The following is a 23,139-nucleotide window of genomic DNA, read 5'->3' on the forward strand; positions in this document are numbered from 1 at the left end:
CATTTGTTCACTTCATGTTTGTAATGTCACATTTTGGTAATTCTTGCAATATTTCTAACTTCTTCATTATGATTGTATTTGTTAGGGGGACCTGTGATCAGTGATTGCAGCTTGCTGAAATCTCAGTTGATTGTTAGCATATTTTAGCAATACAGTATTTTTTAAATGTTTATTTATTTGAGAGAGAGAAAGAGGGAGAGACTGAGCATGAATGGGGGGGAGGGGGGGAGGGGCAGAAAGAGAGGGAGACACAGAATCTGAAGCAGGCTCCAGGGTCCGAGCTGTCAGCACAAAGTCTGAAGTGGGGCTCAAACCCATGAGCAGTGAGATCATGACCTGAGCTGAAGTCAGAGGCTTAGCCGACTGAGCCACCCAGGCGCCCTGCGCAATACAGTATTTTAAAATTAAGACATATGTATTGCCTCTTTAGACATAATGCTGTCATTGCACACTTACTAGACTACAGTATAGTGTGAACATAACTCTTATATGCCCTAGGAAACCAAAAGATTCATCTGACTCACTTTATTGTAATATTTACTTTATTGCTGTGGCCTAGGACTGAACTAGCAATGCCTCCAGGGTGCGCCTGTATAAAAAGAAGCCAGTAATTTTGGATTTAGGGGATGCAGTGAGAAGTTTTGCGATGGGTTGACAGCTGAGCCATATCTTGAAGCATCAGAAGCTTTCTAATTATGAAAACATGAGGGAAGGACATTCTAGCCTGAGATCACAGCCTAAGTGAAGAGTGGAAATGGCATCCACTTGAGGAATATTCTAGAAATTTGACTATAGTTGGAATATAGTTTATGGGGTATGTGTATGGAGGGGGAGGATGCAATGAAACATGAGGCCAAAAAGAGGAGGAATCCTGATAGCCATGTGGAGGATGTGCTATGTGGGGCTGAGAAGAAAGGCAGGGAGATTGTTTAGAAAGCAAGAGATGATAGGAGTCTGAACTAAGGCAGGGGGGTGAAACGTCCCTGACTGGACAGGATGGTAGAAGAGAGGAAATAAAACAGACTGGCAAGTGCACATGTTGATTGATTGCATCAACAGACTTTACTGAGCACTTGCCACATGCCAGTCACTGTGTGCAACTGAAAAGACGAAGATGAAGAGACAGTGTCCCTGGTCTTGGGGGCTTACCACCAATTAGCCCTCAGCCATGTCCCATATGCATGTGATGCATGAACTACAAGAGGAAGCTATCCAATGTGGAGGCTGTTGGAGGAGGTGGAGGGACATTTAACTTAGGTCTTTTTCTTTTAACTTTATTTATTTATTTTGAGAGAGAAAGAGAGAGAAGCAGAGAGAGAGAGAGAGAGAGAGACAGAAAATCCCAAGCAGACTCTGTACTGTCAGTGCAGAACCCAATGTGGGGCTCGAACTCACAAACTGTGAGATCATGATCTGAGCCAAAATCAAGAATCAGACGTTTAACAGACTGAGTCACCCAGGTGCCCCAGGCATCCCTTACTTTAGATTTTGGTCAGAGTAACAAGATGTAAGAGAGTACTCAGAAAGCACTGTGCTAATGAATAAACAACCGATTACTATATGAGATCACATAGCTATTCTTTTCCTTCTAAATACACTTTTATCCATTTCTTTGTATTCAATGCAAGCAAAATGGCAACAGTCAAGGTTTCTTGGCTGCCTATTAATACGCAGTAATGGTCTAGAATAAGTTAACTGGATCTCGCATTTTCCCAATTTTCACTCACTAAAGCTTTCTTTTATTAGATTTAGGTATCATTAATTTCTTCATTGAGAAAATTACTCTGCAGAGGGTTGGGTGGAAGGAGGTATGCCGTTGGGCCTCGTTAGACTGTGGGATGGCATTAGAGGGTCCGATGGCTTGAACTAACCCCAGTGGAATGAGCCAAACTGAACTGGGAGGGGGTGGGAGTTGTTTGAGGGGACCTGGGGATATTGTAGATACAGATGGGTGATGAACAGATAGAGGCTGGATGAGAGCGAGAGAGGCATTCCTGGTACAGATGAAGCCACAGAAGGGCATGAGATGGAACTGAAGGGGACGTACAGAGCCTCTCGAAATCTTGATCCTGCATTTCCCCCCACGTGTGCTCTCATGAACTACACTGGAAGCGCCAGACTTTCTTCCTCTGGGAAAGAAAGAGAGAGTGATTATGGGGGCCATCTCAGCAAGTCTGAAATCGGTAGGGCAGGCAGTCGGGAACAGAAGATCATGGGCAGGCTTAAATCCACAAACAAGAGCTGAAGCTGTCACCCACCGGTAGACAGGAAGGGGACATCAGGAGCAGGATGGAACTCCATAGGCGCTGGCCAGAGCTGTGGTCCACAGGGGGACCTTCTTCTCGCTGAGCCCACATGTTCTGTGAAGACATGACGTGTGGGGCATGTATGTGGTAGGAGTGGGGGGAAACCCTGGACCAGACGTCAGGAGACCTGGGCTTGGACCACCTCCAGTTTCCTGTAGCATTAATGGTAGATTCAATGGTAGATCCTTTCAACAAAGTTTGTAAGTCCGAGAATTCTGTATAACTTGAACTTAGGTATTTTTTCTCTGTCTGAAAGTGCCAGGGCCCCTCTGAAGGACAGCTGATATTTTTGAGAATAGTCACTGTAGGAGGAGAGAAAGCAAAATTTCAAGGTTCATGAGTTGAGGCTTATCCATAGACATGGTCCTGGGAGTCAGGGAGTTGTCAGGGGGAAGAAAGTAGAGGAGCAGGGTCAGAACTAGGATGAGGCTGTATTTGAATCACCATGGTAAAAATAGAGATCCCAGGGCCTTCGTGCAGAGGGGTCACACTTCAGCTGGTTTTCAGATGGCACAACCTATGGCACAAAATTTAAGGAGGCATCACTCTTAGAGTAGTCAGGTACTAACACTCCACTTGCTAGTGACTACCTCCTTACACTTTGCACCGTAGGCTCCTGCTGCCTTACCCTGGTGGTGGTATTCTGTCCAAACCAGGGAAACAGCCAGGGCCCTCAGAATAGCTCATCTGGGATGGAAGGAGTAGCAGAGAGAAAGAGAAGGGAGCCTTCTCAGGTAGCAGAGCAGAGAAGGATGGCCAGGAAGAGGCCGGTCTCAGTGGAATCTAAAACCCACGCTTTTTTTTTTCAGTTTTATGGAGGCTTATGACTGATAAACTTGTGATTGTAAAAGTAAAGTGTGCATCTTAATGATGTTGATGTCTATGTGCATTGTGAAAGGGTTCCTCTCGTCGAGTTTATTAACACATCTATCACCTGTTTTAGACATATTTGTTTACTTACTTGTAGACATGTTTGTTTACTTACTTTTTGGTGAGAACATTTAAGTTATATACTCTTAGCAAAATCTAATCATACGTTGCAGTGTTATAAACTACAGTCACCGTATTATAACTTACATGAGTTGTAAGGTGAACAGGATGCTCAGGCCTTCCATGGAAGGAACTTGGAAGTGAGCTCCATTGCTCTGTGTGTAGCTGTAGGTTTGCTGTGTCTGTGGAAAGAAGTGAGTTCAGGAGCTTTTTGTATATCATCATCTTGAACCAGAACCCCTTTATTGATTGCTTCCCTACCCCCTGAATATGGGCCATACTTTCTTATTGTGTGTGTGTGTGTGTGTGTGTGTGTGTGTGTGCCTCACCATTTGTTGTTGGAAACTGGATTTTAAATGATATAATACATCAACTCTGGAAATCAGATTCTCCCTCTTCCCTGGTGTTTATTGTTGTTGATGTTGTTTGTTTAGTGACTTTTCTGAACGAATTCTGTAATGCCTATGTATTCTTTGTCATGTGTGGCCACTGAAGTCTCTGCTCAGTCAGCTTAGTGGTCAGCTAAAGATTGGACAGAGATTTGCTTTAGATGCCTAGAACCAATAAGTCTCTCAGTCTGTGCAGAGGCTCTAGGGGCATGTTGGGGCAGGCCTTCAACAATCAGCCAGGAAGTTTACAACTCTGCCTTAGCCTTCACTTCCTACTTTTTTAGAGCATCAAGGTTAGCCAGAGATGAAAGCTTAGGACCTTCCTGAAGTCTTTCCTAAATAAGTACACAGCCCTGGGTATGTGCACATTCCTATGCATATGCATGCTTTCTAGATTCTCTGGAATATTTCAAAATCCCCTTATGGACACCTTATTCCCCAGCTTTTTATTTTAAGGTTTTTGATTAGCTTATTGTTTGCCCCAACTGTTATCCATTGCCTCAGGCAGCCATAAAGGCCCACAATTGTCTTTGATTGTTTTCAACAGACCTCCTTAGGGAAAAAGCTCTTCATCCTGGGCAAGCTCAGAGGCCAGTCAAAGTAAGATGGCCTTGCAAAAGGGATCTTCCAGACAGTTCAAATAATGACTGCTCTCTGGAAATGAGGCTTTTTGAAGGAGCTCCAACCCTCTTCTACCTCTGACTACCAAGCTGCTGATTTTCCCTGTGATCATGGGATGTTGGTTCCTAAGGCTACTTCAGCGCTGGAGAGAGGGTGATGGAATTACAGCAAATTAAAATGCCATAAAGCAGGGCGCCTGGGCGGCTCAGTCGGTTAAGCGTCCGACTTTGGCTCAGGTCATGATCTCACGTTTTGTGGGTTCGAACGCCACGTCGGGCTCTGTGCTGACAACTCAGAGCCTGGAGCCTGCGTTGGATTCTGTGTCTCCATCTCTCCCTGCCCCTCCCCTGCTCACACTCTGTCTCTCTCTGTCTTTCTGTCTCTCTGTCTCAAAAGTAAATAAACATTAAAATGCCATAAAGGCTCACTGTTCTTACCAAGATTGTGTCCTTTTTCTTGAATAAACACTTTCCATATTAAGCCCTTGGTTAATTTCCAGACTTTTGAGGAAGTTGATTCTGATAATTTTTTGTCAGTTTTCTCCTTGCTTTTGTGAAGAAGAGAATTTTCAGAGGGCTTTACTCTGGCATTTTCACTGACATCACCTGTAACATATTTGAAATGCCCTTCTCTGTGATTGCCTTCTCATTTCTTAAAACACAGCTCAAATGTCTCCTCTATTATAAAGCCTTTTCTGTGTCCTCTGGGCAAAGGACTCGGTTATTTCTTTATCTTCCTATACATCTATGTTGATGCCCCTGTTATTTCACTTTTCACAAATAACAATTATTTATACCTGTTCCTGTGTCTTCCCTCAGCCTGCAGTTTCCTAGTTTGTGACGTATTCATTCTCCATGCCCAAACTAATTCCAGACACAGTAACTATTCATCTATGTAGGCAGAGGGGTATTTGTTTTAGGGGATCTCAGAGCCTAGCCAGGGAATTCTCGGCTCCCGCCAACAGTTCTTTCCTCCTCCTTCTGTGATTCATAGCTGACCTCTGTCTCTTCATTGTATTAGAAGTGTGGGGTGCTGTGTGTGATTACCATAAGCTCAGAGTTGACACACTGAATGTAAGAGGAAAATAGCAAAAATAAAGGCTGTGTGGATGAGGTTCAACAGTAATAATCATAATAGTGATAGCAGCTAATAGTTACTGAGTAGATTCTATGCTAGATATCAGGCTAGGAGCTTTACATTCAGTATCTCCTTCATTTCCAACATCAGTCCCATGAGGTGGGTACTATTTCCTTATTTTACAGGTGAGACAGTAAGGGAAGTGGCAGATCTGGGGTTAGGTGAAAGCCCGTATTCCTAACTGTTCTATCTGAGGGGTCCGTGGGAAGCATTTGGAACAGGGGAAGCCACACAAGTCTTTTTTCTTCCTTGGGACCTGTTCTGCCTCTCTGAAGAGCTGTGGTTCCCAGGCGTGCTCAGCTCAGCCGGGCCGCTTTGTGCTTTGAAGCAAGATAGCACTGGGGGCTCCTGTAGTAACTGGTCCCCAGGGCAGCTGGGGGGAGAGGCCCCATTTCCTCAGCATTGGGGCGACAGGTGTAGCCCTGAGGAGAGAAACGACTAAGATTCCTCATTATCATCCCAATTCCAACATGGTGACAGCCCCACACTGCTGGGAAAGCCAACCCACACAGAGATGAGATGTAATCCAGAGGGCTCAGAAACATTTCAACAAATGCTAATATCAGTCTTTCCAATACAGCCCTGTCAGCAGGAAGGGGGAATGTGCTAGCATGCATGGGGCACACTGTTTGGCGCAAGGGACCTGGTTGCTAAGCAACAGTAGCTGGCCTTCCCTCCTCCCTATAACCTTTTTCTCTGTTTCTAAGCTTCTAGTTAGCAGATGGGAGGGCCTGAGGCTGCCCAGCCCAGCCCAGCCCTTGGCCCCTTTCCCTGCAACAAGGGGTCTATTCATGGTTTCTGAGCAGAGTTATTGTCTCTTTGGCACGCGCGTGCGCGCACGTGTGTGTGTGTGTGTGTGTGTGTGTGTGTGTGTGTGTAGTGGGGGGAGGATAAAGGGAGGGGCCCTATGTGAACTAGGGAAACCTCACCCTCCAGCCAAGCTGGCTGGGCTATTTAATCAATGCTGATCCAAGAACAGGAGCAGAACCCTGACTAGCAGACCCTGAGGCTTTACATTGGTGCCACTGACCCAAATGGTAAGGCTGTACCTACATCTGTGCTATCCCTGACCTGGCCTCTCTCTCTCTCTCTCTCTCTCTCTCTCTCTCCCCACCCCACGGGGCATCTAGGGATGCCTAGACCAGTGAGGAAAGGCAGAGAGAAAGAGAGAGAGAGAGGTAAATGAGCACAATATAGGGCCAAAACAGGTGCCTTATGGGTTGAAGGAAACTTCTTAGAGCAGTGATGTCTAGCTATGTCATAAAGGGTCCTAGGAGTCAGCTACATGGGAGAAAGGACAGCAAGTGCAAAGTCTCTGTGGTGTGAGAGCACGTGAAGGCCTGGAGGACTGGCATGTGTGTTAGTATGATCCTGAATTCCACTGAGGAGGGAGTCATGCTGGCAGCTGGGGATGGAGAGGTGAGGAAGGGTGAGATCACAGGGGATTTTCTGAACCATGTCTTAGGACTTTGGATTTATCAGACTACAGAGATTCATTTGGTACTTTATTATTATTATTATTATTATTATTATTATTATTATTTTAGAGGGTGGGGGGAGAGGGGCAGAGGGAGAGAGAGAGAATCTTAAGCAGGCCCCACACTCAGGGAGGAGCCCATGATTGAGCAGGGCTCGATCCCATGACCTGGAATCATGACCTGAGCTGAAATCAAGAGTCGGACGTTCAGCCAACAGAGCCACTCAGACGCCTCTCATTGGGTCCTTTAAAGATGAGATTAACTTGCTCATGTTTGAATTTTAGGATTGCTCTGACACGGAGAATGAATGGAGACAAGAACTAGAGGAGGGAGATTACTTGTTGGGTAGTAATGGTGATCACTCTTATTTTACAAATGAGAAAACTGAAGTTTGGAGAGGTGTTAGGCTGCAGACCTAGCTTTGAACTGCTCTTCCAGTATTTCCCCCAAGATCTTATTTTCCATTACTCTTCTTCACGGCACATGAACTTCAGGCAAACATATAACTTACTCTGCTCTGTGCTTTTCCACCCCCATGCTTTTGCCTCTTCAGTCGCCTAGAACACCCAATGCCCATATATGTCCATGTAGGCCCCGTGCGTCTCGGAGGGCCTGTCTCAGGCTGCCTTTTCTGGGAAGCCTTTTTTGATCTCCCCGGTGAGAAGTAAGCTCTGCTTCTGAATGCCAATGGTGGTGAAACTGAACTTCCCTTCTGTCACTTAACATATTCTGCTTTTTTTACATGACCTATTGTCAGGACTCCACTGCAGATTCTTTGGGGGCAGCTGGGGAGTGTTCCATGTTGGTTTATTTTGAATTCCCTACAGTGTCCCCCATTGTGGCCTATCCACCTGGGCTAAATATGGTGCATTGTGCAGGGGCACTTCCTACTCTGACACAGGAGGGGAAGAAGAAGGCTGGGGTCTGGAGGCCTGAGGAGGGATGTGGAGAGGCTCAGTGGATGCCCTTGATAGCTGTGGGAGGCAAGGGGAGTGGGTGGTGAGGAGTGTGGGTTTCAGAGTCAGCCCAGTCTGGGTTTGAATACCCGCTCTGATGCTTACTGGCCTTGTAAGAATAAGGTGGGTGAGGTTAGGGGATCCAGGGGAGCGGAGAAGGCCTGGAGGGGCCTGGGCATCGGTGGGAAGACAGAGAGAGTGTCTAAGATGAAGAAGAGGCAGTGAGTGCACAGCCGAGGTTAGAGAGTGGGGGCTCGTAGTGGGCTGTGACTTCTCACCGTGGTGTGGGGATCCTGAGTGACCAACAGTTATTTTCCCAGAGCCTGATGCCGGATGGCCAAGCCCACATGGAGCCTCAGTATGCAGAGGAGGGTCCAGGACCTGGGATCTTCAGAGCAGAGCCAGGAGACCCACTGAGGAGGCCTGAGGCCCAGCAGCAGCCCAGTAGGCGAGAATGGGCTATAGGGGAATGATAGGGTGGAGACAGTGAGTGGATAAGCTGTCCACATTCCCCAGACCCTCCATGGGCCAGTCCCAAATCACCGATGGCGAGAGGCAGCCTCACTGCTCCTCCCGGAACCGCTTTGGCCATTTCCCAGTTTGGGGACTGAGTGGGCTCTGTGGTGATGGGGCAGGGACAGTGGGAGCAAACTCCCGCCACAGCCCAGTGGCTGCTGTGCCCCATGGAGGTGCCTCAGGGCAGAGTGAGGCTGGCAGGCAGGAGCGGGGCACCCAGACTCCTCTGCCCTCTCCCACAGCCTCTCAGGCGGGGCGCTGGTGCTCAAGGCGGCGCGGCTGCGTGGGGCTGGGCGCCCTGGCGCTGCTGGCTGGTGCGAGCGTCGGCTTATGGCTTCTCGGTCAGTGCTGGGGCCCGTCGGTGCTCTGGGGAGGGCTGGAGAACAGGATCTGGGGGGTCCTTGTTGCCAGACACAAGCGGGTGTAAAGGGCAGTCGGGAAGAGTGTCTTTCTGATCTACCCCGAGCTGACAGCAGGGGAGAAGGGATGGATTCGCAGCTGGAGGGATTTAGGCTCCGCGTAAAGAATGTTTTAGTCCTACAGTGAGAAGTGTAAGGTACTTGAATGGATGACCCGGGGAGGCCCAGGGCAGACGTTTTCTAGAAATCATTCCCAGTCAGAGAGAGACGGAGACAGGGACTGACAGAGTGTGCTCTCCTCGGGGTGTTAGTTGGGGGACCCGCCTAAGGCTGGGTGGTGCGTGAGTCCCCAGGCAGCTGCTTTTGTCTCCCTCTGTTGCAGGGGTCTTGTTCTGCCCCTTGGCCCTCTCCTTGGGAATCCCTCCCTTCTCCTAGCCTCTTCTCTGTGACCTCTCCCTGTCCTTGTCCTCTGAAGTGCTGTATCTGTGGCCAGCCGCCTCTCAGCCATCTCCCGGGAACTTGCAGGATGAGGAGATGCCTTTGAGCTGCTCAGAGGCCAGTGGTGAGGAAGCCCTGCTCCCTTCGCTTCCCAGAACAGGTGGGCCACACCCCCAAGGCAGCAAGACTGCCCTCCCCCCAGCCCTGAGCCCCGTCAGAGCTCTGGGCTCCCCACTTCTGGCCAGGGGCAAAGAGGACCAAAATGGAAGGCCATGAATCCACTGCCTGCATCCGGGTCTCCTCCTCTGGTGGGAAGGGAGTGACATGGTCCAGCCTCAAAAAGTGGATCTCTGGTTCGGAGCATCCAGCACACCCCGGGGACTGTTTTGATCTCTAGCTGAGGCACGGACAGGGGTCATTAAGGCCTCTTTGGGTCCCCGCACGGCCAGGTCCAGCTCCCCCTGGCCACTCTGCCCCTCTACCCCTCAGCAGGTAGGATGTGACTTTTATGCTGTGCCTTCAGTATCTTTCAGAATCCACCCTGAGGGCTTCTTGCTGGCAGTACAGGTGAGGGCTCGGCCAGACTGGCTCCTGGTCTGCCACGAGGGCTGGAGCTCTGCCCTGGGGCTGCGGATCTGCCAGAGCCTGGGACATCTCAGGTAACTGGGGCCAGGCTAGGGGCCCGGGGAGGGTGGCAGGCTGGTGGTAAGAAAGGGGGAGTTGGAGACCTCTATCTGCCCGTCCCCATCAAAGTGCTCAGGAACTGGCAAGAGGTCACTTTGGCCATCTCCTGGCCTCCGGACACGATGGTACCCCAGCCTGTTTCTCTCCTTTGAGCAATACTGCTTTTTAACAAATATAAATCCCAGAAGTCATTGTCAAAGTCTTGCTCAGTGAGGGTACTGTTGGGTGGATTGTATATCACGTATATCCTGGTCATGATTAACTGCCATCTCCTGTGCTACAGTGCAAACCGATTTCCTCCCGTTCTGTTCCCCTCTTCTGCCAAGACTCACTCACTACAAGGGAGTGAACCTGTCTGACATACAGCTCAACAGCTCCCAGGGGTTTGCTCAGCTCTCTCCAGGACTGGGAGGCTTCCTGGAGGAGGTGTGGCAGCCCAGGTAGGGCTTCTGAGGAGATTGAGTGGGGTCCCTTACTTCCCGGTGAACAGTCCGGCAGAAATCTTCCTGTCATGGGAGGCTGGTAGCAAAGACATTGGCCGTGTGATACAGGACACAGAGGAACATTTCCCAGTCTGAAATCACAAACTCCGTTCCCATGAGTGGGGATTCACTCTGCCAGGAGAGCCGGGATGCTGTGGGTTTGAGACACTAGAACGATCGAGGCATTAGGCTGCTGGGGCCAGTAAGAGCAGGTGAGAGAAGAGGGCTTTGGTCCAGCAGGAATGGAGGTTTGCTAAGAAGGAGGAGGGGGAGAGGAGGGCAAAGGGCGGGGGATAGAGAAGAGAGAGTAAGCCCAGGAGGGGCATGGGACAAAGCTCCCTGTTCTTCCTTCAGTCCCTTATCCGCTCATCCACCGAAAACACGTCCATTTGGGGGCTCTCAGTGGGCACAGTTGGACTTTCTTGTCTGTAACTTGGGGCCCTGTCTAGGACAACCCTCAAGGGCCACGACCTCCGCTGGTACCCTGGGGTGGGGCAGTGGGCCAGGGTAGCAGTGCTGTCCTGGGGGCCTGTGAATGAGGAGGGGCCTGGAGCTTGGGGCGGGGGTGGGAAAGAGAGGGGGGCTGCACCGGAGGCCTCCTCTGTCTCCACCTGGCCTCCATGCCCTCGGGTGGGCCCCTGTCCAGCTTCTTGCTGCCATCTCCATTTTGCAGGGACAGCTGCGCTTCTGGTCAAATCGTTTCCCTCAGATGCTCTGGTGAGTCATGTGTCCAGTCCAGGAAGGCGGCAGTGGGAGGAAAGGGTCTCCCCACTGTCCTGAGTGTGGAGAGCCACACAGCGTGGGTGTGGGATGGGGTTCCTTGCCCACCTTCCCCTCTGCCTGCCGGTCACCTTCTTGCAGACACAGTTCCATCTCAACAGAGCCCGGTCCACTCCTCTGTCGTGTCCCCCACCAGCCACCGATCTGGTTGGATGATCTTGCTTCTCTTCCTAGCACTATCTGTCTTGACTTCTGAGGCTCCTTCCCGCTTTCCTCTGGAGAGCCCCCAGGGGGATTACTATAGGCCGTTAACCGGTGAGCAACTTCAGGAGACTAAGGCAGGTGGTAAACCAGGGGCTGCATGGGAGACAGTCTGCAGAGCTCCTTGCGTGTGACCCCAATCATCCGTCTGTGTCTTCACCTCTCCTTTTGCATGCATCCCTCTACACACCAACATTCTGACCCCTCCTGTGGGACAGGCATTTGGTTAGGTGTCGGGGCTCTGCACACAACACAGGCCTGGGTGTGGGCCTCCGTGAGCTCGCAGACTGATTTCTGCCTTCTCATACCCCCAATTCAGGGTCGGGAGAAATAAATCAGAGCCGTCCACACTGGACCGTGCTCCCCGAGAGTTAGGACCAATCTATCACCCACCTCTCTTCCCTAGTCACCATCTCACTCATGCTTTCCTGTTTGCAGAGTGTGGGACGAGGCCCCTGGCTTCCCGGATAGTTGGCGGGCAGGCCGTGGCTCCCGGGCGCTGGCCCTGGCAGGCCAGTGTGGCCCTGGGCTCCCGGCACACGTGTGGGGGCTCTGTGCTGGCCCCACGCTGGGTGATGACGGCCGCGCACTGCATGCACAGGCAAGTCTCGGGGGCTGCTGGGGAGGACACGGCCTCAGTTGCCTTTTCCGTTTGGCCGTTGGTATGTCCATGTCGAGGGCGCCTGGGTGGCCCAGGTCATGATCTCACGGTTCTTGGGTTCGAGCCTCTCGTCGGGCTCTGTGCTGACAGCTCGGAGCCCGGAGCCTGCTTCGGATTCTGTGTCTCCCTCTCTCTCTGCCCCTCCCCACTCGCACTCTGTCTTTCTCTCTCTCAAAAATAAATACAAACATAAAAATTTAAAAAAAAAAGTCCACATCGAACAGTCTGCCTCCCCATGTGCGTCCTCAGGGGCACGGATTGCGAAGTGCTCTCCCCGTTCAGTGCCAAGAACAATTTGCATGAGTAGCAGCAGTAAGACAAAGACTGGTCCTCTGTGCTGGCTCAGTTTTGAAGTTTTCAAAATACTTTCGTATTCACAGCGCTCTGTGCTTCTTAATGTTTATCACAAGTGTCATTAAATCACCTTCCGGGTAATTATTTGTTTAATGTCTCTCCTCCCCTTTAGACTGGAAGCTCCCCAGGAACGGGGGCTCTCAGTCTTGTTTACCCCTGGGTCCCTTTCTTGATTTGTCCACGGCCATGTCCCCATGGCCTAGAACAGTCCTGAAATACAATAGGTGCTTAATAAATACTGGTTGGAGCAAGGAAGGGATGAATGACGAGCAAATAGCTCTTTGGACCTCTTCTTTTGGCGGCGGGCAGGGCAGTAGCACACTTCTCACTTCACAATGAGGAAACTGAGGCTGGGAGAGGTGAGGTGTCTTCCCCATGGTCACAGGTAGTAAGTGGAGAGGCAGGACTCCCAGAACTTTTTCTGACTCAGAGTTAGGAGGTCACACAAGCCCCTTTGATGTTCGTCACAAAATGTGGAGGGGGCTCATTCAGGACAGAGGGGCTGGGGGGTTGCAGATGACCCCCAGTGTCTCATGTCTCTGGCCGTTCTGCAGCATTTATTAAGCACCTACTGTGTGCCCAGTATCTTGCCAGCTGCTGCAACGATACTAAGAGGCCTGGCCCCTGGGTCCTGCGAGTGCCCAGCCTGGTGATGGGGGCTTCCATTAATGGTTTCTCTGGCCAGCTTCCTCCATCCGCCGGCATGCTTATGTCAGCCTCTTCTGCCCCTCCCTTCCCTGGGCTCAGCACGGCTCCTGTGTGTAGTTTTAGGCTGTCCCGGCTGTCCAGCTGGCGGGTGTACACGGGGCTGGTGAGCCACAGTGCCGTCAGGCCGCACCAAGGGGCTGTGGTGGAGAGGATCATCCCTCACCCCCTCTACAGCACCCAGAATCACGACTACGATGTCGCCCTCCTCCAGCTCCGGACACCGCTCAACTTCTCAGGTGAGGCACCAGCCAGGAACGAACAGGCTGTGGGCCGTGGCGGGAGCAGGGCAGGCCCTGGGATGCCTGAGAGGTGAGCTCCCTTCTGAGTTCCCGCCCAGCGCTGTAAACCTTAACACACTCAGTTCATCGGATGAGCTCTGCCATCTCCTGGACCTCAGCTTCACCCAGACTTGCGCAGGCTCTTTTGGGGACAAAGGTTCTGGCCCTTTTTGCAGCTGGACTGCAAGCGGGTCTTGCCTCCAAGTCCCCAGCGGAGCTCCTGGCTGCTCTATCTACCAACAGACCGCCCCTCCCCCGTCCCCATGCCACGGCGTGACATGCTACACAGTTTTCCAGATGTCTTTCCTTCAACTCTCATAACAACCCTGACAGGTAGATGAGACAGGTATGTACAGACAAGGACAGTGACACTTAGTGAGGAGAGGGACGCTCTACAAGGTCACATGGCACATGGTTCCCGAGCCTGGTGTCTGGGCTCCAGGGCTGCTTCTCCACAGCACCTGCCCTCGAAGAGCAAGCCCCCCCAGCATGCACGTGCATGTGCGTGCTCACCAGCACACACACACACACACATGCGCACACACACACACACACACACACACACACAGAAACACGCACACGCACTCACCCAGTGGTCACGCAAATACCCACGTGCACGCTCTCTCACACACACGCACACACTCACATACACTCAGCGCTCCTCTCTCCCACCTCCACCCATGGCCTTGGGTTTCCCAAATCCCAGTGTTGCTACATACCCTTGGGCCTACGTGACTCTGAACTTTTGCTCAACAGTTCATATTTCTAAATTGACTTAAGTACATTTATTTTTCCTAATGTTTATTTTTGAGAGAGAGGGGGAGAGAGAGACAGAGCGTGAGCAGGGGAGGGGCAGAGAGAGAGGGAGACACAGAATCCGAAGCAGACTCCAGGCTCTGAGCTGTCCGCACAGAGCCCGACGCGGGGCTTGAACCCACAAGCAGCGAGATCATGACCTGAGCCAAAGTCGGATGCTTAACCGACTGAGCCACCCAGGCGCCCCTAAATTGACTTAAGTACCTTTAAAAGGCGAACTTCAAGCTACTGCCTAACTGGAGAGCCCACATTACTTGTAGCAAATAAATAGGTAACAACCATGAAAACACAGAGCGAAAACGAGCCAGGGTTCAAGTCCTCTGCAGAATTTGGCGTCTGGGCCTGCTGTCTCCGTATTTAGGGGGAAGTTGACAGGCACTGGGAGAGCCACACAGGGGCACCCCATGGAATCTTTCTCCATGATGTAGTTCAAGGGACTGAAGGAGAACCCAGAAGAAAACCCTTCCTCCCCTCACGCATCAGCGATTATTTAATGGCATGTCTACGTGCCACCTGACAAGTGTGGGCCCCAACCATAGAACTTGCCACACTTTTGGAAACAATTCCGGAAGAGGGATCCAACACCCCAAGTGAAGTCCCAAAGGAGTACAGATGCTCAGAAGGAATTCTCATTCTCCCTCAGTCCCCGGGTTGGAGGTGTGCACTGCCCAGCCTAGAAGGCACCCTGCACACTGCAGTTTACACATTGTCCTCTGTGCGAATGGTGGCCCCCCCTGCAATGTGGTACGGTGCACGACCTGCACAACCTTACAGGAGACCTGGTTGGTGGAGGCCGGGAACCAGGGTTGTTTGAGAAGGGGGTGAGGAGGAACTGCCAGGCCTGGTTCTTCCCCGAGGCTGAGGGTGAGGTGGTGGGGAAGGGAAGCTGAGCCTGAGTGGAGCCCAGAACCACCTGTTTCTCTACAGACACTGTGGGTGCTGTGTGCCTGCCAGCTGAGAAGCAAGATTTCCCAAGGGGCTCACAGTGCTGGGTGTCTGGCTGGGGCCACACCGACCCCAGCCACAGTGAGTCAGCTCCCAGGGACCTGGGTACAAAAGGGGTGGGGGAGTGGGGGAGCATCCTCCCCCAAGGTGACGCACCTCTACCTCCCATGTCCACCTCCCCCCCTGGGCCAAATGGCAGTGCCAACCCCCTTTTTCTCTGGTGTCATCGTTGGCCTCAGTCTCCCCTGCCTGGGTCTTCCTGGGAGAACACCCCCTGAGTTTCCCCTGAAGCCAGGCCTTTTATACCCCTGCCCTTTTTCTGGCCTTCTTCACTCTTAAGTCTGACAGACCCCTGCCTCCTTCCCGGGGTCCACAGCTCCCACCCTGGGCTCTGCTCTTTGGGTCTCGTGTCTCCGGGGCCTCTAACCACCTTCCCTCCAGCTGCTGTGTCTTCCTGGCCTTGCTTTGTGCCCCACGGCCCGGCTCTGTATCCCTCCATCTCCATGTCTGCCTCCCGCAGCCCACAGCTCAGACACGCTGCAGGACACGGTGGTGCCCCTGCTGGGCACCCGGCTCTGCAACAGCTCCTGCATGTACAGCGGGGCCCTTACCCCCCGCATGCTGTGTGCCGGCTACGTGGACGGGAGGGCCGACGCGTGCCAGGTGCAGCAGTGAGCGGGACCGTGGTCGGGGGCGGGGATGAGGGGTTTCCTGCTGGGGCTTGGCCCCTAGTCTGAGCAGCCTCTCTAGGAGGATGGGTGTCTAGGCGAGTTGAGTAGTGCAGCCAAGGATTAATGGAGGGACGAGGCGAGCGGAGATCCATGCTGGAAGCAGAAGGGGCCTAGCGTAGAGGGTGTGCTTTGGGGAGTTCTGGTGCGCCTCCACCAGGAAGGACTAACTGCCCGCTTCTCTGTGTCTCTACGTCTGGATCCCTCAGGGTGACAGCGGGGGCCCCCTGGTGTGCCTGGACGGGGGCACGTGGCACTTGGTGGGGGTGGTCAGCTGGGGCCACGGCTGCGCGGAGCCCAATCACCCTGGCGTCTATGCCAAGGTTGCCGAGTTCCTGGACTGGATCCATGACACTGCGAGGGTGAGTGTGGGGGCAGGGGTGGGCGGGCAGCTTTATAAAGGACCCAACCCTTGGGTGATGCTCAGCTCTTAGGTCTGGGCGCTGCTTGGGGCTGAAGAATGGTCCCTAGATGGGGAGGAGGAAGTGATGCTTATAGCACTGAATGCATTGGATTTCTATCAATTTAAGTATTAGCTAGGGAAGAGTGGACCTGAGTTTGTAGCCCAGATCTGCCATTTACTGGGTGAGCTTTGGCCCGTCCCTAACCTTGGCAAGCCCCAGTTTCTTGGTAGTAGCTCACGGCTACCTCGAATGCTCCTGCGGCGATGTAGTGAGGTAAGATTACCACGAGACAGCCGCGCAGCCCTAGGCTTGTGGTGGGTGGTCCTCATGTTGTTCGGGGGAGTATTTCCGACCATCATTCGTTCCTGCTTTCTAAGGCAGTTGTGAGTGCCTGCACTCCCCGCACTTTGGAGAGAGCTCGGCATTTTGCAGTGTGGGTTCAGCAGGGGATTAATTCTTGTGTGACATCAGGCAAGCCACTTGGCTTCATCTGTTCAGTGGGAGGGCCCAGGAGGATAATGTGCATGAAGACAGGTCCTCTGTGTAAAGTACTTAACAGATGCAGGGCGTGATGATGAGAAGCATCTCTCCCCAGGGTTGGGCACAGGGGCAGGTGGCCGGTAGTACATTTTAGAGTTTCAGAGGACACATAAACCCCTGTTCTCATTCAAGCCTTACAGAAAACCTAGAGAAATAGTTTTAGCTGCATTTGATAGAAGTGGAAACCAAGGTTCTGAACGGTGGTTTCCTCAAATGGAAATTTCTCGGCTGGTAGGTATTGGGGCCATCATGGGTCTGGCTCCTTCCTCTGTCACCCCAGGCCCCCCTCTCCCAGCCCTGTTCCTCCTCCACCGCACCACACGCAGCCTCACACTTCTTCCTGGGTCTCTGGCAGGCCCGCCAGGTGGAGGAGGAGCTGCAGACCCAGGTGCAGAAGGCACGGACCTCCTTTCGCACAAGACAGTCATCGCCCACAGGCCAGCCTCCGGGTCCGGGCCTCTCCTCTTGGGCCCTGGTTTTGAGTCCCTCTTTCTCACCAGGGAGCCTCAGTAACAGGAGAGCCGATGGGGCTGGGCTGGAAAAGTGGGGGGAGGGGCGGGGGAGGAAGATGCTGCTGGCGGCAGCTGGGCACCCGCCCTCCCCCCTCTGCCCTTCCCTGCACGCATCTTTTGGGAGGATGCTCGGGGATGCCCTGGGACCGCTTTCTCCATGTCTCTCAGGCAAGGAAAGTGCCTCCTTAGAGGAGCCCCTGGCCCCGAGGCTTCTGGGCAGATGGGGTCAAGGCTGGGCAAGCCCATGCAGTCAGGATCCTCCCCACTCTGCGTGTTCTCAAGTGGCTGTGGCTGACCCGACCGGGCAGGGTCGGGGACATGTAAGAATGCTCTGGTTGGCCTTCAGTTAGGACTTTGCTTTTATAACGACAGTTCTGTGAACTGGTTCAAGGACTGCTGTCTTGGAGTGAAGTGATATAGGGTCTCAGTCCCTCATTTTCTCTTGCTCTCTGTGTCTCTCTTTCTCTCGTACACACACACTCTCTATCTGTGTCTCTGTCTCTGTCGGTCTCTCTTTCACACACACACTCTGTCTCTGTCTCTCTTTCTCTCTCTCTCACACACACACACGCTAAAAGGATAGAATTACAGTTTTCCTCCCATACATGTTTCTTAAATCTCTGGATCTGACTCCTGCTCCTCTCTCCAGAATCTGGGCATTCACTTATTCAATTCTTTACATTTCTTGAATCTACATGTCATAACCTGCAGCAAAGAGCCCCCGCCGTCCAGATGGGCTGATGCACAGGTTTGAGGACCTTCCCCCCCACCCCAAGTCAGTGCTGTCTTGGGAGACCTCTGTCTCCTTGGCTCCTGTTCCAGCACTGGGCCTTCTGTCTCGGGGAGATTTCTTTCTGAGTTTATGCCCAGTTAGCATTTTCCTGGTTAAGCTTCTCCCCGACTCTCTTCTCTCTAGCAATTAAAATGCACTTGGCATCTTGTTTCTAAAAAGTGCAATGAATTTTTTTATGGTGCTTACCCAAGGAAATGCAATTAGTGTTTAGCAATAACAACTTTTTCATGAATTTATCAGCATTTTTTTGGAGGGGTAGTACAAATGAATATTCATTCCTGGAGGGTCTGCTCACTTTTGGCGAAGTGCACTAAAAAATAAGGACCTCGATTTACTGTCGCTGTATTACCTGGGAGGGGTTGCTGGGAGTTGGCTCTCACATTGGAGAAGTGGTGGGGGAGAGACTCTGGCAGGTGACAGACAGCCTCACCCCCCCCCTCCCCCCACCACCCAGCTCTTAGATCTCCAGCCTCTTCCCTGAGCTCGAACATTTACCACCTGACTCTGGTGAGTCCCCATCTCAAGAGGCAGGTTCAGGGCAGCTGATCCCCCTGGGCAGGAAAGAGTTACCTGCAAATCCATCAACTATAATCTTTTCAGTGTTTCTCATGTCCCTGTGAGTGTTTGCTTATTTAAAGGGAGGTTTTCCTTTATCATAGTCATTGTAGCCGGTTAATAATCAGTAACATGGGGCTATTACAGTTTATCAACACAGCTCACGTGTACCTCATTGAGATCTCACACTAGCTATGCGGTGAAGATATTATTATTGTGCCCACTTTATAGGCAAGAAAATTAGTTCAGAAAGATGAAGCATCTCCCCAAGACCAGCCACTAGTAAGCGCCAGTGAACCCTGGATCTTTTTATTCCACACCCACATCACCGTTTGGCACATGGATGAACGAGATGGTCCAGTGTTGCACAGCAGTGTAGACGTGAAAGGTTCTTTATCACCTAGTGGAGTCACCTGCCTACACAAATGCATCACCATCCCTGCTTTTTATAGGTGAGGCAACCAAAACCTGGGAAGAAGTTAAGTGGCTCCTGCCAGAGACCCTTCTTAGGCAATATTCTGACAGATTTCCAGTTCTCCGTGAGATTGATGGCCTGACTTAAACGTTACAAATGAGTATCTTCCACAGGAGGACGATAAAGAGAACCCTAATTAGAGAATTTGCTAAAAGTGGTTCCCTGTTTACCTACAGAAGATCCCAGGATCTTTCATCAAGCTACCAGTCAGATCTGCAGACTCAGAGGCTCCCACCTGCTCTTCCTTTGTTGGCTGGCACCCGCCAATCCAACTCTTAGGAAAATGAGGAGAAAGAGTGCCTGGGCTCTTTCTCCTGGGCCAGCTGCTGGAGTGCAGCGGTGGGGATGGGGGCAAGGAAGGGTGGGAAAATTCAGGTCCAGAAGGATTTTAAAGAGGACCAGCTGGGTGCCCAGCTGTGTTAAGCTCTGTAGGGAATTCAGAGGTTGAGAAACTGACTGCCTTATTGGAGCGAGGAGACTTATTTGTAATAAATTATTAGTGGCCAGCCAGGCACAAAGCTGCGTGGTGAGGCAATAATTGCGAAGGGAGCTCTAGGGGACTATCGTGGAATAAGTCAGGGCATTTCTGTGCAGGAAACTTGTCTGTCCCTTCCAAGGATTCAGCATCCCACCTGCCTGGGCAGAGCTTGTGAGCCCCAGGAGACTTCGTAAGCAGGTTGCTCCTGGCTGCCATGCCCAGGGTGGAAACGTTCTCCTTTTCTGTGCTTTTGGGGTCTGGAAGGTATAGTGGGATGCAGGCTCTCTCTACTTGTTAGAACTTCCGTGGGGTCCTGCTTTTCCTAGAAGGGCTGCTATGAATGAGGGGGCAGGCCTGCCATTCCTGAGGAACATTTCTCAAGCTCTTTCCTACGTTTTATTTTTGGAAGTGCTGGGCTCACCCACAGTAGGACAAAACTGGAAATGCTATAAATGCTAAAAGCTGGTACAGCAGCTGTCAGGGGATGGTTTTCCCCAGTCTCTCTATTGCCTTCTGTGCTCTGCCCTCTCCTGGCCATGCACTTAGGACCCTCCAGGCTAGTGAAGAGAGAACCCAGCTACACTATTCAGCCTCTCTCAGCATATCTGGTCCGGATCCCCCCACCCCTCTACTCAGACACATCAGAATGCACTCTTGGGGTACACTTCACCCTTGGGGCTCTGCCTCCTGCTGACCCATTGGAGCCCAGGGTTGCTCATGGCTGTTTAAACTGTCTTGAATACCATTGCCTCTAGAAGAGTTCCTAGCAGGAGGCCTGGAGTAGCTTCCTACTCCTGAGGACAAGGCTGATCTTTCTTACACATTCCATTACCTGGACAGGAAGACGCGGGGCAGGCGGGCACACTTCTCGTGCTCTGGAGGCCCCGGGTCAGAGCAGCCCAGGGGAAGCCACTGGAGGGTCTATACCTGGGGTTGGTGCTGGAGCAGACCAAGCTGGGGACTCAGACAAAACAGAAAGAGGAGTCCTGGCTCCAGAAGGCGCCGGTCTCGCCCTTGTGTGCCTCTCCCAGGGCGGGGTGAGGGCTGCAGGAAGGCAGCGGGGCTCACAGGGCCCGGCTCAACTCCTGAGCCTCCTCCCTCCCCAGGAATCTTTGGCTGTGGCCTCTGAGGGTGTAGAGTCCCAATCCTGAGCTAACGACTCAGCCTCCCTCAAACTTGGGCTCTCACCTGTCAAATAGGGAGTCTGGGCCAGGTGGTCTCCATGGGATCTGCCTTGTCAGGTTTCACGCAAACCTCTGTCACCCCCGGAGACATCTGCCCCACACCCTGTAGTTGGGACACAATGGACAGCTGCCTGTTCCCTGGGACAGATCTAAAGGACCAAGACTGTTCTGGCTCCTCGGGCCCATAAGAGGAAGGCACTCACAGCTGCTCTCCCTTGAGGCTCACCCTCTGGGTCCTGGGGGAAAGGGGAGAGATAGCACCAGGCAATTTGAAAAGCCGTCTTTCCCCATGTCCGTCTGTCCAGCGTTTGTATAGGGGTGAAGGGTTCCAGGACAGGCTGAGCCCGGTGACTGGCACTGTTTCAGCTGCTCCTCAGCTCCTTCCCGACACCCTGGGCTCTGTGTGGGGCCTCATGGGCTGCAGACTCCTAAAGACACAGGGAATTTCCTCCTTACCTCAAAGACCCACGGACACTTTCCTTTCTCCCATTTTCTCTTGACAGCTCCTGAGCTGGCCGCAGGACCCCCTCTGCTCCCCAGCCTCTCCCCGTGCATGAGGACGAGTAGTGAGGAAAAGTTTTGGCTACCAGAACCATTAACAGGCAGCTTTGGTTCAAGCTGTCCCCGTTCCTGGCCATGTTACCAGCCTCACAGAGGGAGAATCCTTTCCCATGGCCCTTCAGTCAGGGTGACCCTATCTTCCCAATTTGCCTAGGATTGACCTGGTTTTAACACTGAAACTACCATCCGGGCAAACCAATGGGTCACGCTAAGTCTGCTGCCTCCCTTCTGTATAAAAGGCATTTCTGTAAACTCTAGTGCCCCTCGGCCTCCTCCAGTCCAATCGGGCTTAAAAGAAAGCTTCCCTGGTGACCCAGAGTTGGAGGAAGAGAAGGTTCCCGGGAATTCTCGAGGTCTGGATGGTTTTGTCAAGGCTGCAACGTTAGCAGATAGTGCCTTGGCCCTGAGGCCCTCGGAGCAAGTCTCCCACAGACCTGGCTGTCCGTCCTTCCCTACGGTGGTCCCTCAGATGGCAGCCAGGACAGCTGTCGCTTCACCTAATGTTCTGGGCACATAGCCTGATCCTTCCAGGCCCAGAAGCCCTCCTGCAATTTGGGGGAGGCAAGGAAGGTGATGTACATGTAGCACTGCTCCCGGAAGCCATGAACATCGCTTTCCCACTTTGCCCAGGTCTCACTCATGTCTGGTCCCCAGATCCTGGTCTGGGGCTTGGCATGAGGTGGTCACTGAGCCCCCTTGGGAGGAGGATAAGAGGGGGCTATCGCCCTCCTGGGAGGCGGGTGGGTCTCTTCTCCAGCCTCTGCCCTCCGGAGGGGAGCAGAGAAGAGCAAAGAAGAGACTGCCAGACTGCTGGAGCCCACAGGGATTTTGTGGGGTTTATTTTGCCTCGGCACTGTCTGCAGAGGTGAGGGCATGAATAAAAGAGCGAGGCAAGATTTACTGTTCCCACACTTGGCGGTGGCCCTGTATTTGCACAGCGGATCCTGTCTGGGAGGGGCTGGAGCAGGTGGAGGCCAGGCTGGGACTCAGGGAGAAAGCCAGACTCCAGGCAGTCTTTTTGAAGGGACCCTGGGGCAGAGCGGAAGGTGAGGCTGTGAGGAGGCTACTTAGGCCATCTCTGTGACCCCCCCAGGGGCCAGAGCGTCCCCTCCACTCTTCTGCTCTGTCCCTTACATGAACCAGTAGCCAACAGCTTGGGTCCAAGAACCTCTTAAACCCAGGGGCATGTGGTGGGCCTGGTAGGGTGCACTGCCAATGAGGACCCCAAAAGAAAGGGCCCCAGGCTGCACTCATTTGTATTCATGGCCCTGGTAATGGGCACAATCAAGAAGTGACATTAGTCGTGGCCTAGCCTAGCCTGGGGCTGGGACCTGGAACCTTTCAGCTGAGAGTGACCTTGGACGGGGTCCAGTGTCACCTCTGCATGCACGTCCAAGACAGTACAGCATCGTAGTGTCCTGGGGCCAACAAAAGACGGACCACTTTTTGTACACTCAATCCTAATGGGTCAAAGCTGGTGGCGGGAGGTAGCAGAAAAGAGGAGAGTCTGAGGGACTGGTAGCGGCTTCTGGGAAGTGATAGGATCCACACTGTGTGTGTGTCTATGTATCTGTGTGTCTGCCTGTGTATGTGTATCTTTGTGTGTCTGCATATGTCTGTGTGTGTGTGTGTGTGTGTGTGGTCTCTGTGTGTTTTTGGGCACATGTCTGTGTGTATACTGGTATGTATATTCTATGAAACTTGAAGGTCTGGAGGGAAGAGGAGACATAAAGGGAGTCTGGGATAAGGCTCTACAGAATTTCTCCCCTAACCTTGAAGAGGCAGATCGAACTCTGGCCAGTTTCCATGT

General features: G+C 52.4%; 1 protein-coding gene across 1 annotated transcript; it reads left to right on the plus strand.

Annotated features, from left to right (window-relative positions):
- The first annotated feature begins 241 nt into the window (after positions 1-241).
- On the plus strand, positions 242-18,999 carry TMPRSS5 (transmembrane serine protease 5). The gene is made up of 13 exons (XM_086679080.1): positions 242-6,480; positions 8,198-8,321; positions 8,636-8,734; positions 9,228-9,350; positions 9,714-9,849; positions 10,201-10,314; positions 11,030-11,073; positions 11,776-11,938; positions 13,118-13,296; positions 15,082-15,180; positions 15,620-15,762; positions 16,037-16,189; positions 17,127-18,999. Exons 1-13 carry the CDS (start codon positions 6,478-6,480, stop codon positions 17,631-17,633), a joined length of 1,887 nt encoding a protein of 628 aa, XP_086535206.1. The 5' UTR covers positions 242-6,477; the 3' UTR covers positions 17,634-18,999.
- The last annotated feature ends 4,140 nt before the right edge of the window (positions 19,000-23,139 follow it).

This window comes from Puma concolor, chromosome D1 (genome assembly GCF_028749965.1).
Source record: "Puma concolor isolate L17-30 chromosome D1, mPumCon1.1.hap2, whole genome shotgun sequence".
NCBI lineage: Eukaryota > Metazoa > Chordata > Mammalia > Carnivora > Felidae > Puma > Puma concolor.